We start from the raw sequence: 18,564 nt of genomic DNA, 5'->3' as shown, positions 1-18,564 counted from the left end.
GGAAAAAAAGGAAAATGACCACACCTTGGCTCCAGGCCTTGCAAATCAGAATTGCCTTGCACAAGAGTGGTTTCTTATTTTCTTCTATTGCATTTGAGACCGATTCCAGTTTCTGTGAAGGATGCTGTCTCAGCACAGACGCCAGCGGCCAGGGGCAGGGGCAGGGAGTAGGAACCTCAGCGATATATCACCACTCAGAGACACCAAGGGGCATGGCCCAGACCCTAGAGAGAACTCAGAGCTTTTTTCCTACCTACACAAACACATTCATAGCATCCCCCAGAGAGCTGAGAGAACTCTGAAAGAATACTCTGCAGTGAGATGATACCCTGAGATACGACGGCTGCCTCAAACAAAGGCTAACCTGGATGAATCGCTTTCCTGCTCTGGTTCCTGAAAATTGACTGATAGAAACTCAAGGTAGAAGCAAAAAGAATAATATATTTTTGGTGCCTAGTTCTTTTACCAGCCATGTGTATATGATGGGCTTTAAATCTCACAGCATAGCTTTTCTGATCCCCCGCGTGAAGAAACTGAACATCAGAAATGTTTAATTCTTAAGGTAACCTGACTATCTAGGGTAGAAGCTGGAATTGAACTCTTTGCTGCCTTTTTGGCAATAACACACCATGGCAGAGGGACCTTGGAAAATGCAGTGCTGCCCCGTGGAGCTCAGCCTGCCCTGCTGGCGGCGTTTACACCCATCATTCTTTCCAGTGGAGAAGATGAGATTGGGACAGTCAGAGGTTTCACATATCAAATGTGACTTCAGATTCAAGTGCCTGCCTGCGTGCATGTGTGTGTGTGTGAGTGTGTGTGTGAGAGAGTTTTAATACCAGAACTCAAGTTTACATGATTGTGGTTTTCAAATAAATCATATTTTGTCCATATATTTCTGCCAGTAATGTTCACTGTGTGATGGGTATTTTAAAATACTCTTCTGGAATTCGCTTGAGAAGAAATTCACTAGCAGCTTCAACAGAATTGCTATTACTTATAACAACCCTTAGTTTCTTACCAAACTGACTCATGCAGCTTGATCCCTAATGACTTCTGGACGTTGTCCAGGGCAAGCCTGTCCTTAAATAGTAAAGATCAGCTAACTGTGAGAATTACATGAGGCTAAGTCAACAAACATTTATTACGCAACTACGACATTCCAGGCACTGTTACAGGCAATGGGAATATAGCCGTGAATGAGACAGGGCTCTGTCCTCATAGAAGTGACATTCCGGTGAGGAGATGCTTGTGGAAACAGTTTGTAACCCATGAAGAAATAGGTATTCCCGATAATGACCAACAATTTCTGAGGACAGTTTCAATAGAGAAGTTTCAGAAACGTTTTGAGGTACAGGAGCAATAGATATGAATAGAATCTCTTAGGATGGTCTTAGGACATTCTATTTAAAGCAGTCATCAATCTGTGTGTGTGTGCGTGTGTGTCTATCTTAAAAACTTGGTTGTAGTCCTTTAACTTCAGATACTTTCTCTATGTAAACATGAGGGTGCTCTTCTTTGCTGTAAACTTAACTGCCTCTGGGAAAGTCCAAACCCAGAAATGCGAACAGGTGACTGAATGATACTGAATAAACGTCAAGAACCCAGACGGCAAAAAATTTAATCCAAACCTCAGATGAAATGTTAGGGGTCCTTGGCTATGTCAGTGGTCACTGCCATGTATTACGAATAGAAACCAGATCTTTGATATTCAGTAGGCCAAATATTGGGTGATTAACAGAACCATTGAACATATTTCAAACATGCTGATGTGTGTAGACATGCTCACTTACAGCTTTTGAAAGGAAATGTATCCTCTGCATTCCAATAGCCATTCTAGCGAGAAAAGTATTTATAGGAAAAATTATTCACTTATGCCTAACAAGAAAAAGGAAACTCATAAAAAATTTAAATACTGTGATTTGCCACTTTTTATAATCACAGCAAGAAAGAACATATGCACACTTGGAATTTAATGACGAGTATTTAAAAAAAAAAAAAAACCTGGAAGCTACAGAAAGCCACAGGATTTAGCAAACCTTGTATTTGATATGACAGAAACTCACTTATGCACCTGGTCAATTCTGTGCCTCTGTTTAGCTATTAAATACTTGCTGAATTCAGTACCACTTTGCAGTGTAGCTGTAGAGCTCCCCCAAGAAAAGGCTCCACCCCCACCATTTCTAACCACGCTTTCTCTGGTGTCCAGGCCCAGTACATCTTTTTACATCAGTGTGTTCTGGATCTCTTATCAAGTAAAGGAGGGAATCCGCCCGTCTGCTTTGTGAACTACGCAGCACTTCAGAAGATGGACTCTCTGGACGCCATGGAAGGTAAACAGAGGCCGAGTCCGTCAGGCCACTAGCTGACCACCTAGAGCAGGAGCACTGCTTCACTAATAACTGCCTGCTGAAAATGCTTCGGAAGCTTGGTTGGCACACATATAAAGTCTTTCATTTCTCTCTAATCCAAATCCATGTACACTTATATTTTTGCCGGGAGATATTTAAAGCTTTTGAGCTGTTGACTTCAGTTCCCTCCTGTGACATGTGACTTTATGTTACAGGTGACGTTGAGCTCGAATGGGAAGAAACCACCATGTAAGCATTCGGCCAGAGCTGCCGCTGGAGGCACCTTTGAGTCCCAGGGCCCAATCACCCTTCGCGCTTCTGAATGGAATTGTGCAACCTAAAATAAATCGCTGTGCTTCCCTCACTGTGCCTTACTAAATGGGTTGACATGTTATGAAGAGTTCTAGGAAATAGCTCATTCAGGATGTTATCCCCTTATACAGAACACATTTAAAATGTTTAAGAGAAGACACCCCAGAGACTTTTGGAGCCTTGTGTATTTTGGGAATGAGCCAAATATGAAGTTAGGGTTATATTTACATGAATGTTTCCATGTGCGTTGTCCCTACACTTCGGGTTCAGTCTTGACCAAAAGTTGTCAATGTTGGCTCAGTCGTGTCATTTTGGGCTCCAGGGTGTGGGTATTCCTTTCGGATCACTTCCAAGACTGTCATAATGATCCGCACTTCCACGTATGCGCCTGTGTTTTGAATCCTCAGTTTTATGAGTGCTGAGATAGCATCTCATGATCTCCAACAGCTGAACAGTAACCCCCTGACACTGCAGGGATTACTTAGCCTTGATACAACACACAGTAGCTCTTTGGGAATACTTAGGGCTATTTAGATTGCATTGTAATCTCTAGTTTGGAAAAAAACAAAAGGAAAAGTTAAACAGTGCAGTTGCTTATATGAAGTTGCACTTTTCTAGCCTGTCCTCATTTGTACATTTTCAGGAACAAGCTGTACCCACTACCTTGTATATTTAAATACACAGTTAAATGTATCAGTATTTGTCCATTTGATATATATTCAGCCTACTAACAGTCTGAAGATTTTCTTCAGCAGAAATGTATGAAAACATTAATAAAAATGTTGTGTTGCAAGTTTGTAAACTAATGATGTGCTCTTGTGGTGCCAACAGAGACTTCTGAATAGATTACATAAAATAGTCTTTATGTCATTTCCCAAGATTGATTTTTAAGGGGTGTATTTGGTGGAACTGAGAACAAAGAAATTAACCAGATTGTAGCAATTTAGTGATTTTTTTAAAAGAAAATAAATTCACTCTCCTTTTTGTTAGATACTAAGAATGTACTAAGTTTTGAACTGCAATGAAATTATTTTGGCATAGATTTCAATTAAGCGTTATAAGATAGTATTAATCTATTTCTTTTATGCTGAATTTAGCTTCTGCTTATTTTTGCTGGAATATATAAAAAATATGATGGCCAATAAAATTGAATTTTAAGGAATTGAGTTACTTTGCAGCATGATTTCAGAGGTCCTTATAAACTTGATTTTTTTTTTCTTTTTTGACCTAACCCATGGCCTGTGGAGGTTCCTGGGTCAGGGATCAAACCCAAACTACAGCAGCAACCAAAGCCACTGCAGTGACAATGCTGTATCCTTTACCACCTGAGTCACAAGAGAACTTCCATAAACTTGATTTTGTATAATTGATAATTTTCTTAATATAACTTAATGAAATATATTTATAAATCATAATATAATATAGTACAAATAATTAAAATGTAATAATTTCCCAAGGCACCCATAAATAATTTTAAAATCAAATGTATTATCCAAGAAATTAAATCCTTTCATCTTATAAGCAATCTTGCTTAATAATTTTTATGGCGAGGGTGTGCAAATAAATACAATTCGTTAATGTTCCATCCCAAGAGCTTACTCTACAGAAAGTTATAGAAACAGTAAGAAATGATGAGAACCCTAAAGGATTCAAGTTGGAGTTAGAGGTTCTTCAGTTTGTTTCATGTATCAGTCATTAAAATGTTTGCTAAGCTAGGACTTTTTGTTTGTTTTTGTTTTTGTTTTTGCCTTTTTGCCTTTTCTAGGGCTGCTCCTGCAGCATATGGAGGTTCCCAGGCCAGGGGTCGAATCGGAGCTGTAGCCGCCAGCCTACACCACAGCCACAGCAACACCGGATCCTTAACCCACTGAGCAAGGCCAGGGATAGAACCCGCAACCTCATGGTTCCTAGTTGGATTCGTTAACCACTGCACCACGACGGGAACTCCTGAATGTTGGTTTTTATATTCATGAAAGACAGCTAACAACCTATGGAAAGTATTGGGGAGTGTTAAGTGTATTAAATAAGAAAATAAATAGTTCTCTCCACAGGCCAGTCTATTTTCTAAAATATCAATATAAAACAGTACAGCGTAGAGTTGACTGTAATCACTAATATGCACGTGTATGCATATAAAACAAAGGTTTAATATAAGGCCTCCCCTAAAAGAGTGCTTTTCAAACTTTAATGTGTATACAGATCACCTGGAAAATGTATTAAAATGCAGATTCTGCTCAAGTCAGGTTCTTCGTTTCTAAAAAGCACTCAAGTTGTAATACTGCTGCCTTATCGCAGGCCATACATTCAATAGCAAATCTCTAAAAGAGAGGATCAGAATAACTTTATTTCCACTTGCAATTATTTGAAACACATTAAAAGAGATTGGTCTTCATTATCAGAAAAAAAATTGTAACTGAGCACCTGTTAAAAGTGTATAGCTCACTAGCATATATCCCAACATTATAACTGAAACGGAATTGAAACACGTAGTAATGATAGCTACATTTTCTCTTAATTATATTGTGAAAAGGCTAGTTTACAGCCAAGTTTTATAGGTAGCTACTACGTGCAAATTAAAGTAGTCAGGAACATCTGTAACTTTTTTAGATCAGATTTGTCAAAATACATGGAAGCACATGTACAATAAATGAGCAACATGTGTTTCATCTGAACCAAATGAAACTGGAGCCTCTCAGAATGGTTTGCCAGAGACCAGAGCAGCTGTGCGTATCCCCTCTACTTTCATCCTGCTTTAAAACGTGTAATTTTCTTCTTTTACTTTATAGGTGAAATGTATAATAAGTCTTTTGAAAAAGCTAATTAAACTTTGCCCTCTTCTTAAAATTAAACTTTTCACTCTTCACTTCTGGTACCAAACACAAGATTTAAAAATGAAATTTCAATTCAGCAAAATACTCTATATGTCCCTGACATTATTGCTATAGGTCCATTTCTATAGGCCAACTTTTAGAAAAAAAAAAAAAATCAGTGAATTTTTTTTTTTTTTTTGCCTATAACACAAAATAAAATTCTCAATTGAATGATATTCAAAAGTGAAAAATGTGGGTAAAAAGTTTATAAAGCATAATCTTGGCAAAACAGCTTGCCTTCTTAGGACAAGTGATATTTCATGGCAAATGACATTATAAATATGCATAGAGTTTCCATTTGGAATCGGGACTTATGTGCCCATCAGTTCATGAAGATGTTCAGAGAAATAGATTTTGAAACACTTTCCCACATGTGATCTAAACTTCAATGAACTCTACAAAGTTAATTTTTTATCCGTGATGAACAGTGTATAAGCATTGATCAGGAAGATAATACATCCTATTTTAAGACTGTATTGTGGAGTTCCCGTCGTGGCGCAATGGTTAACGAATCCGACTAGGAACCATGAGGTTGCGGGTTCGGTCCCTGCCCTTGCTCAGTGGGTTAACGATCCGGCGTTGCCATGAGCTGCGGTGTAGGTTGCAGACGTGGCTCGGATCCTGCGTTGCTGTGGCTCTGGCGTAGGCTGGTGGCTACAGCTTCGATTCGACCTCTAGCCTAGGAACCTCCATATGCCGCGGGAGCGGCCCAAGAAATAGCAAAAAGACAAAAAAAAAAAAAAAAAGAGTGTATTGACATTAGTGTTGTGTCTGTATGTCAGTTTCACACATTGAAGAGAAAATTATGGCGCATATACTGACTTCTGCTAAATAAGACCACTGATACTTTTTTCTTCATGAATGATTAGGAGCATTCTCAAGGAAAGTTTGGACTAAAATGAATAGATATGTGTACACAAATAAAAAAATGTGATTTGGAAAACAAATCAAGAAAATTTCCATATCAGGTGTTTCAAAGCACCATACTAAATCAGTGTCTGCAATATAGTCATTTGAAAAAATAAAACTATAATTTAATATAAGCTAATGAAGAGCATTATTCTCCCTTGTTAAGATTCTACTTTTAGAATCACATGTTATTTTAATTTTTACTGAAAATATTAGATTGAGAAGTAACTTAAGTAAATTACATACCTTTTAGAATACTTTTATACATCATCCCGATTAATCCTTACAAAACCCTCTAAGACCTGCAGTGTGCCGTATTAGAAAAAAATACAGTGAAAGCTCAACAGATATGCCCAAGACCACATGTAGTAAATATGGAAGCTGCATATTATAATCAAGTTACTGAAAGCCAATGATAAAAATAATTTTTAAAAGCAATAGAGAAAATAGAGATCTATTGAGGGGTTCGAAGGTAAGAAAATATGCTGGTTTCTATTCAGACACAATGCAAGCCAACTGACAGCGTCACGACACATTCAAAGTGCTCAAAGTACCTCCTAAACTTGATTTAGGGCAAATACAACAAAAGGTATAGCTACTGTCATGGTGAAATATTAAAGACCTTCACCCTAAGATCAAGAAAAAAGGCAACAATATCACTTTTGCAACGTCAATTCAAAATTGCACTGGTATTTCTAGCCATTACAATAAGGCAAGAAAAAGAAAAAGGTTTGTAAAAGAAGAAACATAATTGTGTATGAGGAAATTCCTGAGAAATCTACACAAAAGAGAAAAAGAGCTGCTAGATATAATAAGTAGCTTTAAAAAGGTTATAGGCTATAAGATCGAGATACAAAAATCAACTTTATCTCTGCGTACTAATCATCGGAAAATTGGAATTAAAAATACCATTAACAAGAGCATCCACAAACATGACATGCTTGAATTTTAACAAAATATCTTCAATATCTATACACTAAAAACAATAAATAAGATTTAAAGGTGGAAAAATTTTTAAAATGCATGTCCATGAACTCGAAAATACAGTAATATTGAGAAGCCAATTCTCCTCATATTTATCTATGGAATAATTGGAATATCTACCTTAACCCTATAAAGCTTTTTTTCCTACAACTCAATAAACTGGTTTTACAGATTATATAGAAATGATGCCAAAGATCATTAGGCAAAACAGTTTTTAAATAGAACAGAGTTTAATGATTTATATACCACACATCTAGAGTAATTCTCATTGGAAGAAAAAATATAAAGTCAAAACACAAATTCTCACAAAGCTGGTCAATTCAATTTTAACAAAGGTGACAAGGTAATTCAACAGGAAAAAGAGAGTCTTTCCAATGAATGGTTTTAGAACAACTGAATGTCCAGTTTGAAAAACTGGAACCTCATTTCTAGTCCATCTAACACAAATAAAAATTAATCTGAAATGCAACACAGATCTAAATGTAAAAGCTAAAGCTATAGAGCTTGCAGAAAAAAAACTATCTTTACTTTGAACAGGAAGAGATTCCTTAGAGTAAAAAGAAATGAAACATAAAAGAAAAAATGGATATATTGTGCTTCATCAAAATGATAACATTCTGCTCTTCAAAAGAGATGATGAGGAAAAAAATGAAAAGCCAGACCACAGGATGGGAGAATGGAGAAAGTATTCACGATAAGTGTTTCTGGGACTGGTATCCAGCTTTCATGTATATTTACAGAATCACACACACACACACACACACACACACACAGCCGATACTTGAAAAGTTCCACTAGTCATCAAGGAAATGCAAGTGAAAAGCAGGACGGAATAACCATACTACTAGATTGAATAAAGTCAAAGTGACTGGTAATCTCAATAATATCAAGTCCTCCCACCTCGGATTTAGAGCAGCTGGAACTGCTATGGTATATGGTACAATCTCTTAACAATTTGGTAGATTCTTATAAAGTTAATAATATCATAGACTTGGAGATAGATGTGGTTGCCAAGGAGGAGGAAGTGGGATGGACTGGGAGCTTGGGGTTAATAGATGCAGACTATTGCCTTTGGAATGGATAAGCAATGAGATCCCGCTATGTAGCACTGGGAACTCTGTCTAGTCAGTTATGATGGAGCATAATAATCAGAGAACAAAGAATGTATACGTGTATGTGTGACTGGGTCACCATGCTGTACAGTAGAAAAATGACAGAACACTGTACACTAGCTATTACAGAAAAAATCATTATATAAAAAGTTTAAAAAAAGATAATATCCTATTGCAATATTACCCAGCATTACCACTCCTCATCATTCATCCAAGAGAAATTAAAATAAATGTTCAGGAGTTCCCGTCGTGGCACAGTGGTTAATGAATCCGACTAGGAACCATGAGGTTGTGGGTTCTATTCCTGGCCTCGCTCAGTGGGTTATGGATCTGGTGTTGCCCTGAGCTGTGGTGTAGGTCGCAGACGTGGCTCAGATCCTGCGTTGCTGTGGCTCTGGCGTAGGCCAGCGGCTACAGCTCCGATTAGACCCCTAGCCTGGGAACCTCCATATGCCGCGGGAGCGGCCCAAGAAAAGGCAAAAAGACCAAAATAAAATGAATAAAATAAAATTTCAGAAAAGGACTTGTGTGCTTTTAGCAGTTTTATTCATAATGGCCAAAGAAATGGAAAGAGTCCCAATATCCGTCAACAGAAATGACTAAAGAAGCTGTATTCTTTGACTATAAAATACAACTTGGCAATAAAACAGAACTAGAAATAGAATACATTTCAGGTAGTTCTGGGACAGGCCACTCTAGAATGCAGTGATGAAGACCAGGTCAGTACTGCCTGGAGTGTGGCGCATGTGCAAACTGACTCAAGGGCACTTCCGCTGGGTGAGGAAAGCGTTCTGCATCTTGAGTGGAGCGGTACTTACACAGGTGTATTCACTTGTCAAAATGCTTTCAACTGCATACATACACTTTAAGTGAAAATTTCGTTTTAATTCAATAAAGTTGATTTAAAATAATGAAAAATAGTTACAATATGTACGATATGCTATTCATCTAATGTTTTTAAAATAAAGCAAGTGGTACATATTTTTACAGATTCATTCATTATAGTAAACATTTAATATCATGAATGGGAATGTCAGCCTTGCCATCAAAATCATGGTTTCCTCTGACATGCGAGGAATGCAGGGAAGAAGATGGATTGCCATGAAATCAGGGGAATCCACAAGAGTTTCAAATGCATTTGTAAAATTTGTTTTAAATTTTTAAGCATATATGGCAACACAGATTTGTTAAAATAAAGGATGTGTAAAAATATTCATTATATTATTCCTCAAAGTTGTCTTTGTGTTTGAAATTTTCATAATTTTAAAAGCATGACTATAATTTATCTTTAATAATTTATTACAATCAGTATCTTAAACATTAAAAATAAAACTTGACATGCATCAAGTGCTTTCCACAGAATTCACTAAGCTGTTATTCATTCAGTATTTATAACCAGCTGAACTGCCATGGAAGATATGACGAATTCACATGCTGGACTCGTACAGTGGAAAAGAGAGCTTCATCAATCTGAAGGCACCACATTCATACGGTTGATGCATGCCAACAGGACCAACACATCAACATCTACTCCCTGGGCTGCTACATCGGAGTTTTCGCTCATTTGTGTTTTAAAGAACACACTTACAGTTGTGATATGAATAACTTTCATGAAGGACACTCATAATTTTATTTATTGTAATTGACAATGCTTTCTTTAATGAATTATTTCTATGTGACATGCCCTCTTCTGAGGATTTTACAAATACTAATCTCCCGACAATTCTTGGAATTAGGTGCTACGATCTGCCTTTTATAGAGGAGGAAACAAAAACAGTTCAATAACCTGCCCAAGGTTACTCATCAAGTAGGTAAAAGAGCCTATTACTGAAGCCGGAAATGTGATTTGAGGATCCGCAGTATTAGCTACCACACACCTCTGTATTACCTAGAGACCATTAGATATATAAGGTTTTTGATCTTGCCTGCTTGGAATGGAACAAACCCGTGAATTCTTATTACTCCCATTCTCAAAAACAAGTTTCCTGACTTCATCTAAAATAGGCCCTTTTATGCAAATTATTCATGTTGCATAGCCAGTGGTAAAGCTAGCCTTTGAATTCAAGTACCTGGTTGGATATTTTATCCGTAATTTGCTGCTTCCTCCAATACATATTTGATCCAAACCAAACTGTATTATTTGTTTTTCCAATTCTTTTAGAACTTGTTGCCAGATTTATCTCCCGAGCTCTCAGCTTTGATCACTTTACTGATCTGTCTGTTAGCCCTTCATTGACTATCAAATCAAACGCAGGACAAAGCCTTCCACATAGCCTTACTCTAATTTTCAAGACCCAGGCCAAACTGGAGCACTTGCTGTTGCAGCCTATTGAAACCAACCCCATCCACTCCCAACACCGCGCTTTGGCGCCTACATTCTCCGTAATAGTTCTTATCCTTTGCTGGAGTTCCCCACTTCCTAAATCGTCAGCTGCTTGTGAATCAGAACTAAAATTTTCTCCTGATTTTAACCTGGATCCATTCAGCGAAACATCTTCTACAGAGATAAACTTGAACTAACACAATAAGATTGCCTATATGACAGTATATTTCCTCACCAATCCACACTTGCTAAGATATTTTTTCAATCAAGGAGCAAACAAACATTGGATCAGAGATGAAAGAATGTGGGGGATCAGGGGGCATACTGATATTTGTCATTTGTTCAGGATGAGTTATTCAGAATGAAACTAAGATCTTGAGTATATGTGAAAAAACTTACAAGTGCAAGTGACAAAGAAGAATTCAATACAATGGGCCAACTTTTACTAAAAAATGGCACATTGACAGTCTTCTTTGTCTTACGTTATAGACACACCAACAAATGTGATTTTCCAGTTCACAGCAGATTGTAAACAGCAAAACTAATGGCTTATATCCTTATATTGTGTGTACATTGTGTGTACAAGTGTACATGAAAACACACACACACCCCTGCTTATGGTACAAAGGCCTGCAAAACAAAGTTCTAAAACCAGTTATAGAAATCCAACAATAGCCTTTGGAATATTATAACTAATGTCCTCTTTAAGAAAACATAGTTTTCTAATGCTATCTTTTAAAATTACATCATCTTTACCCCTTTAAGAGACAGGGATGAGTTTAATACTTTTCAAAAACCTAATTGACTGAAAAAGCAGGGAGCGTCCGTTTCAGAAGAAACTTGGAACACATTCCACGAGGTGAGACAGTTGCTAGAGATGCAGAGGCAGGTCTAGATTCAGCTGCCAATGTGTACACTCACAGAGGCAGACACCAGGGCCAGAGAGGACAGTAACGAGCAACAGGTGGCAAACCAGGCTAGCAGGACACACCAGGGTGGACTAGTAAGAGGCAGCATATCATAACAGGCAGGTGGAGCAAGGCTAAACAGAATCCAGCCACTGGCGCTGGGCAGATCCAAGAAAAGCCAGAGGGAGGAAGTGGGCCATCAGGGAGCAGGGTCCTACTGGCTGGCTGGATTCAGAGGCATCTCACTTCCTCAGGGACAGACACCAAGTAGGAAAACTCAGGCAAAGTTAAATGACCCCTCATTTCCTGATATATAAATGGTAACTGCATTAAAACTAAACACATGCATATGTAAATACATGCTTTAAGTAACTATGGTGGTAGAGAGATTTTTAGAGCTAAAGGTTTCATCAAAAGTAGGTACCAAAAACATTTACTACTAATCTAACCAAGGCCATATTAAGGAAAACAAAAGTAACAGAAGTCAAAATTGCCATTATTCAGTAACAAAAATATTGTATACCTAGAAGATACGAGTAAGCAGATGGAAAAACTTTATATGTAATCACATATTCTCTAATGTAAATGACCATAAAATAAATATTCAAAAATGATCAACAACAAATCAACGAGTAAGAAGACATGGTAAAAACTAGTGCACTGACAATGTCCGAAATATAAGACGCCAAGAGGCTAAACGTATAGGTCATTTCTGAAGCAATCTTTAAAACAGGGAAATCTAAAATATGATTAAATTTTAGGTAAGGGAAACCCGTTGTAAAGAGCATAGTTGTTCTCAATCACTTCATAAGTTTAATACGCCAATTTAAAGTCTTAAATAGAATTAGATTTCATATTTATGAAAACATCATAAGTTCATCTGGAAGAATAAATAACTGAGAAATAGGCTAAACTTGTTCCGGTAGTAAGAGTGATGAAGAGAGAAACTTCCCTTCCACATATTAAAGTACATTGTCATCTAAATAAAGTCAGTGTATAACTGACATGAGAAGAAGCAAAACCCAATGAAGCCAACAAGTTTTCAAGCATAAGCCACAGTGGAGGATTTAGTACCTCAGTAAGGAAACACCACCACCCAAGGACAAAGTAATATGCTGTTTTTCAGTAAATAATGTAGAGAAATTGGCTGCAAGGGAAAAAAATGAAATCATGTTAAATTTAACCCCCTACTAGAAACCATCATTAATTTTGGAGCGAATAAATTTTAGTATGTTCCATGGTCTTATTTCCCTTTAAAGATCATAAATAATTTTACCTTCTCAGGAAAATCACTCACACAACTTCTAAAGGCCCATGGATCACAGCACCCCAATGTGAGACATTTACATTTTCTCCAAATTTATTATAAGAATTCAAAGTTATGTCCCAGAAACAAAACCTGAGATTTAAAGAAATAAAATGCATCCAAATTGGAAGGGAAGAGGCCAAATTGTCACTATACGCAGTTTACATGATACTATATATAGAAAACCCTGAAGTTTCTCCACACCAAAACTACTAGAATAAATGAATTCAGCAAAGTGGCAAGATAAAAGATTAATATACAGAAATCAGTTTTATTTACACTAACAATAAAATATCAGAAAAGGAAGTTAAAAAAAAAATCCCTTTTAAAATTGCATCAAAAAATACTTAGAGAGTTCCCATCGTGGCGCAGTGGTTAACGAGTCCGACTAGGAACCATGAGGTTGCGGGTTCGGTCCCTGCCCTTGCTCAGTGGGTTAACGATCCGGCGTTGCCGTGAGCTGTGGTGTAGGTTGCAGACGCGGCTCGGATCCCGCGTTGCTGTGGCTGTGGCGTAGGCCGGTGGCTACAGCTCCGTTCAACCCCTAGCTTGGGAACCTCCATATGCTGCGGGAGCGGCCCAAGAAATAGCAACAACAACAACAACAAAAGACAAAAGACAAAAAAAAAAAAAAAAAAAAAAATACTTAGGAATAAATCTGACCAAGGAGGTAAAAGATTTACAAGCCGAGAATTATAAAACATTAGATAAAGGAAATTGAAGATTATTCAAAGACAGGGAAAAATATGCTACAAGCTTGAGCTAAAAGAATTTATTTAATTTAATTAATTTATTTATTTGGCTTTTTGTCTTTTCTAGGGCTGCACCCGCGGCATATGGAGGTTTCCAGCCTAGGGGTCTAATTGGAGCTGAAGCCGCTGGCCTACACTGTAGCCACAGCAATGCAGGGTCTGAGCCACGTCTGTGACCTACACCACAGCTCACGGCAACACCGGATCCTTAACCCAATGAGCGAGGCCAGGGATCGAACCCGCCACCTCAAGGTTCCTGGTCGGATCCGTTAACCACTGAGCCAAGACGGGAAGTCCCCAGCTGAAAGAATTTATAATGTTAAGACGGCCACACTACCAAAAGCAATCCACAGATCCTAATGTGAGCTCTCTCAAATGACCCATGACATTTTTTCACAGAACTAGAATAATCCTAAACTCTATGTGAGACCACAAAAGACCCATCATTGCCAAAGCAATCCTGAAAAAAAAACAAAGCTGAAAGCATAACCCTCTCAGATTTCAGACAATACTACAAAGCTATAGTAACCAAAAGAGTGGTATTGGCACAAAAACAGATATATGGATCAATGGAATAAAATACAGAGCCCAGAAATAAACACACATGCCCCTACGGTCAATTAATTTACAACAAAGGAGGCAGGAATCTACCGTGGAGAAGAGAGTCTACTCAGCAAGTGGTGTTGGGGCAGCTGGGCCGCCGCGTGTAAAGCAGTGAAGTTCAACACTCCTCACACTATGAAGAAACAAGAACAGTCAAAACTCAAAACGAACAAACAGTCAAAACTCAAAACGGCTTAGAGACGACCATGGTCATTTCCAAGTCCTCTTACACACTCCGTACATTTAAGATCCCACTTGTTAAAATGAGTCTTCACTGGACTAAAAATGGGTAAAAATTAACTTATCTTAAGGTAAATCAAAATATCTGTCACTATAAAGCCAAGACTTTATGCAGAAGAGAGCTGAAGGATACCAAGAGGAGAGTCTAGGATGACCCAGTTCCAGTGCTGGGATCCAAACTAATCCGGCTACCTTCAGGTTCCCAAGAAACCCTAAACCAGCAGGATTCAGGAAGCGAAAAAGTAGCAACACAGAGCAGCTTCTGGAGAGTGTCCAAAAGAGTGACGAAGGGTAAGATAATATGTCCCAAGGCTTTCACTCTGAGGTCCAGCTCTGTGAAATGCTCTCACTGACCGGGAGGCCAGGGGCAACAAGGATGACCAGGTATTCAGGGGCCACCTGACCAGGAACAAGTTACTCACCAATACTTTCAAAATGAGCAGCCAATAAACTATCAGACTCTCTTTTAATAGATAGAGCATGAGGGCCTGAACTCAAATGGATGTACTCTAATTTGGTTGGGACAGCCAGACTTAGCAATTCATTACTTAGACTTAATATCTAAGGCTTAGCAAGCATAGCTTCAAAGATAAATCTTGCTATAAAATGGTTTTTTTTTTTTTTTTTTTGAGTAGAGAGCCTCTTGTCCCATAAACTTTCCAGAAACTTCTACAAAAATAAAATGAGCATTATATCTTGCACTGATTTGGATACACAATGTTTTGGGGAAAGCACTAAAAAATTTAAACAAATCCCAAATAGAAATAGAAATAATAGAAATAAAATGCTGCCTTATCTCTGAGACAATGAATGAGGGTTTTGACAATTATCACTCAGTAAAGATCACCTGGCACCTGTTTTCCACTAGGTAGTTTTTAAGCACGGACGATTACATAGTTCCTGCCCTAGAGAGTGGATGATGTGGCCCAATAAGCATGAGAGGGCAATGGGATAAGCACTCAGGTATGAATAATCACAGAAGCAAGTATTATAATCAATAGGGGACATGTGAAAAGAGACAGTTGTGAAAAATAGGAATCGTCTGATTACCCACACGCCACAGTCTCCTGTGAGTATTCTCTTCCAGTCTTAACCTTTGAGACAGGAACACGCAAGACACTATTAAGTGCTTCCAAGCTTCCTGTGACTCTGTGCTTCCTCACCAAATAACCAAAGCAGCATACTATTAAAAAAATGTGCTTTATCCCACGGCCTTTGTGTCAATCCAGTAATGCTAAGCATTTTGAGTAATTCCAAATTATGCTTTGATTTTCAAAATATTTGTGATGTTTTAAAAGAGTGGATTTTGCTAGAAGTCTAGTGGTCATTTCTGATCTCCCAATGAGGTCACAGCCCTAGTTTTTCTTGTCCCTCTCTCCTTTATCTCTTTTCCTCCCTGCCTCTCCCCCTCTCCTTCCTCCTCTGTCTCCATTATTTGCCTTTATTCTAGATAGGCTATTAAAAGCCCCAGAGCCCCCAGAAAAGTCTTTCTGCCCACTTCTGAAGGTAGAGCTAAATTACTGCACCCTCAGGAAATCTCACACTAATCTTATGAAATCTTATAAGATCATGCTTCATTTTTTCCTGTGGCTGAAGTTATTGCTAAGATAATGTATTTATAAAACTATTTAAGTAACACACCACTGCCAAAAATAGTATTATAGTATTATCATATGTCCAAAAGCTGATTTTAATCATCACTTTAATCTTCAAAAGATAACTTATTCCATAGAGAAGACTGGGATTTTCTTCAAAGTCAGAAAAAAATAAGCTTTTTGGTAAATTGAAATGGGTAAGATTAAAGAAAAAAAATTCTACTATGGGAGTTTTAGAAAGCTATATAAAATACCAAACACTCAAGGAAGTAAAAATAAAGTTTGAAACATAAGAAGTCTAGCTGTCTTCGAATCAGATCAGGAACATGAAAGGGTAACTTGAAATTACTCAAAAAAGCAGCATATGTTCTCAGTGCTATTACATCATAAGATGAAACAAAATCTAAAAGGCTAAATCGTGTTCACTGATTTGAATAAAATGATACAATAATATAAAACAATCTAATATCGCTTATCACACATATTATTTTTAAGCATAGCAACCACTCACAAAAAAAAAAAATGTGCTACCTTTTGGCAAACTTCAAATACAAAAATTTCCAGGAAGAGCATAACAGACTGGTACAGTGTAAAGCGAAGCAACCCTTGATTCTTGCCTTCTTCCTTCACGATAGGATGTTTCTCACTGCCCCAACACAAAGTGTGACACACAAGAAAAAACTTGTGCCACGGAAAAGTCATACATTCCCATTTCACTTTATTACAAAACAAACACTATACTCTTCTACAGTCATTCCTTTTATTATACACATGTATGCTCCTTCATCCTCAAAATGCTGGGGTTTCCCCATCGAATAAAAATCAGCAAGGTTGTTCCTATTTCCCAAAGAGATAAAACAATCCTTCTCTGTTTCCTCGGATCTGTCAGTGCTTCCAGACATGGCTGTGGAATGACCCTCCTCACACTGCTTGTGTACACACACCCCCCAATCAGAAAAATTTTTTTTTTTTTTTCTGTAAGACGTTTATAACCAGAGGTCGACTGGATCCCGTCAGGTCAGGTGTGTGGAGCAGCGCAGGCTAGGAAAGGAAGCACTGGCCCGGGTCCACTGCTATCAAGACCATTGCGTCTTGCTGGGGAGAACTAATTGATTTTGCTCTTTTCCCTTGGCAAGGGGTCAAGCTAAAGCCCCGCTCTGGGGGAGTGGGTAACGGAACGAGCGGCCAACTGCACTAACGAATGTGTGACATACCTTCATGGTCTGGAGTCACACAGCCTTCTGAACACAGAAAGACTGTTCAACGAAGAGCCTACCAGAGGTTTGTAAAACCTTAAATTGCTACAACAGCTGAGAGAAGAGAACAGTTCTACTGAAAGGAAATTAATGAACAAGTGTCAAAATGGACAGTTGGTGTCAATTCCTAGAGGATTTGGAAGTGAGAAGTGGACCTGAGGAAACCATGTTAGTAGAGCCTGGGTTTGTATGAAAAGAAAATCATACTTCACCAAATATCCATCACAGGAGTCATGCTTGTCACAACCCGCATTAGTCTGTGTTTAGTAGAAAAGAATGCTTTATTATGGACTCTGTAAGCATCTTAGTTTGGTGATCTCCAAAAATATATGACTGTTTTCTTGGAAACAAATTTAGAAAGAAATTCTATACTCAGCTAATGTGGTAATTCGTGGAATGAAATGTATTCAACACTTTGAGACAGAAAAGATGCTTTTAAGCCCAAACTATCTTTTTTTTTTTTTTTTGCAACTTTAAGAACAAAGGATAGGCAGTAGCAAACAGAAATTAGATATTTTTAAACTTTTATAAGGATAGATTGATGTTAAATAATCAAACACAGTAGATGAAAAACTAGAAAAATATCACACAATAGTAGTTCTTTTTGAAAACATGCAAAGAGCTACTCTGAAAGCAGATATGATACACCTTTTACTGTTATATAAGAGTATTCAATTCTACCACAGAGTACAAGAGAAGAGAACAAGACGAGTGGATGAAGCTAAATATAAAAGCAAATGGCTGGAAAAACAGTTTAGAAATAGATAAAGTACAGCCTATGCTTGTCAACATTGAAAAGGACAGAAGGCCAATTAAGCATCAAATAACCAAATACTCCTGAGATATCCAATACACAAGAAGTTTTCAACTGACCACTCACTGGTGAAATCCAGTTTGCTCCACCTACATTAAAGCCATCCCCAGCAGACTGTAGGTGAGCTACACCTAGTTCCGAGTAGGTGTATAGAGCATCTGTATATTGGTCCAGCCACCTTACATGTGCTGGAATCCTTGCTCACCCTCAATTCTAGTCCTTGTAACTACTG

The 18,564-nt window shown here is 37.8% G+C and overlaps 1 protein-coding gene and 1 long non-coding RNA gene across 7 annotated transcripts in view; one reads left to right on the top strand and one right to left on the bottom strand.

Moving 5' to 3' along the window:
• The window catches only part of PTPRQ (protein tyrosine phosphatase receptor type Q), a 224,236-nt gene extending 220,414 nt beyond the window's left edge, over nt 1–3,822 (top strand). For all 4 annotated transcript variants that reach the window (XR_014804594.1, XM_084957734.1, XM_021093069.2 and 1 more), the window contains 2 exons: nt 2,207–2,330; nt 2,564–3,822. Coding sequence is in view for 3 of the 4 variants with exons in the window: in XM_084957734.1 (XP_084813860.1) it covers nt 2,207–2,330; nt 2,564–2,601 (162 nt within the window). In the remaining variant the exon portion in view is untranslated. The remainder of the gene's footprint in view (nt 1–2,206; nt 2,331–2,563) is intronic.
• Nucleotides 1–18,564, bottom strand: part of LOC110260827 (uncharacterized) — a 63,309-nt gene that overhangs the window by 37,921 nt on the left and 6,824 nt on the right. The window contains exon 2 of one of the 3 annotated variants that reach the window (XR_014804597.1): nt 14,476–14,560. The exons of the other annotated variants lie outside the window; for them this stretch is intronic. This is a non-coding gene — a long non-coding RNA (uncharacterized LOC110260827). The remainder of the gene's footprint in view (nt 1–14,475; nt 14,561–18,564) is intronic. 3 annotated transcript variants of the gene reach the window in all.

The sequence above is a fragment of the Sus scrofa genome, chromosome 5, assembly GCF_054392235.1.
Source record: "Sus scrofa isolate SSC_HxYL_T2T_F1_AM1 chromosome 5, Sscrofa_HxYL_maternal_Yorkshire_Landrace_v2.0, whole genome shotgun sequence".
NCBI lineage: Eukaryota > Metazoa > Chordata > Mammalia > Artiodactyla > Suidae > Sus > Sus scrofa.
This window is presented reverse-complemented; position numbering and strand designations above follow the sequence as displayed.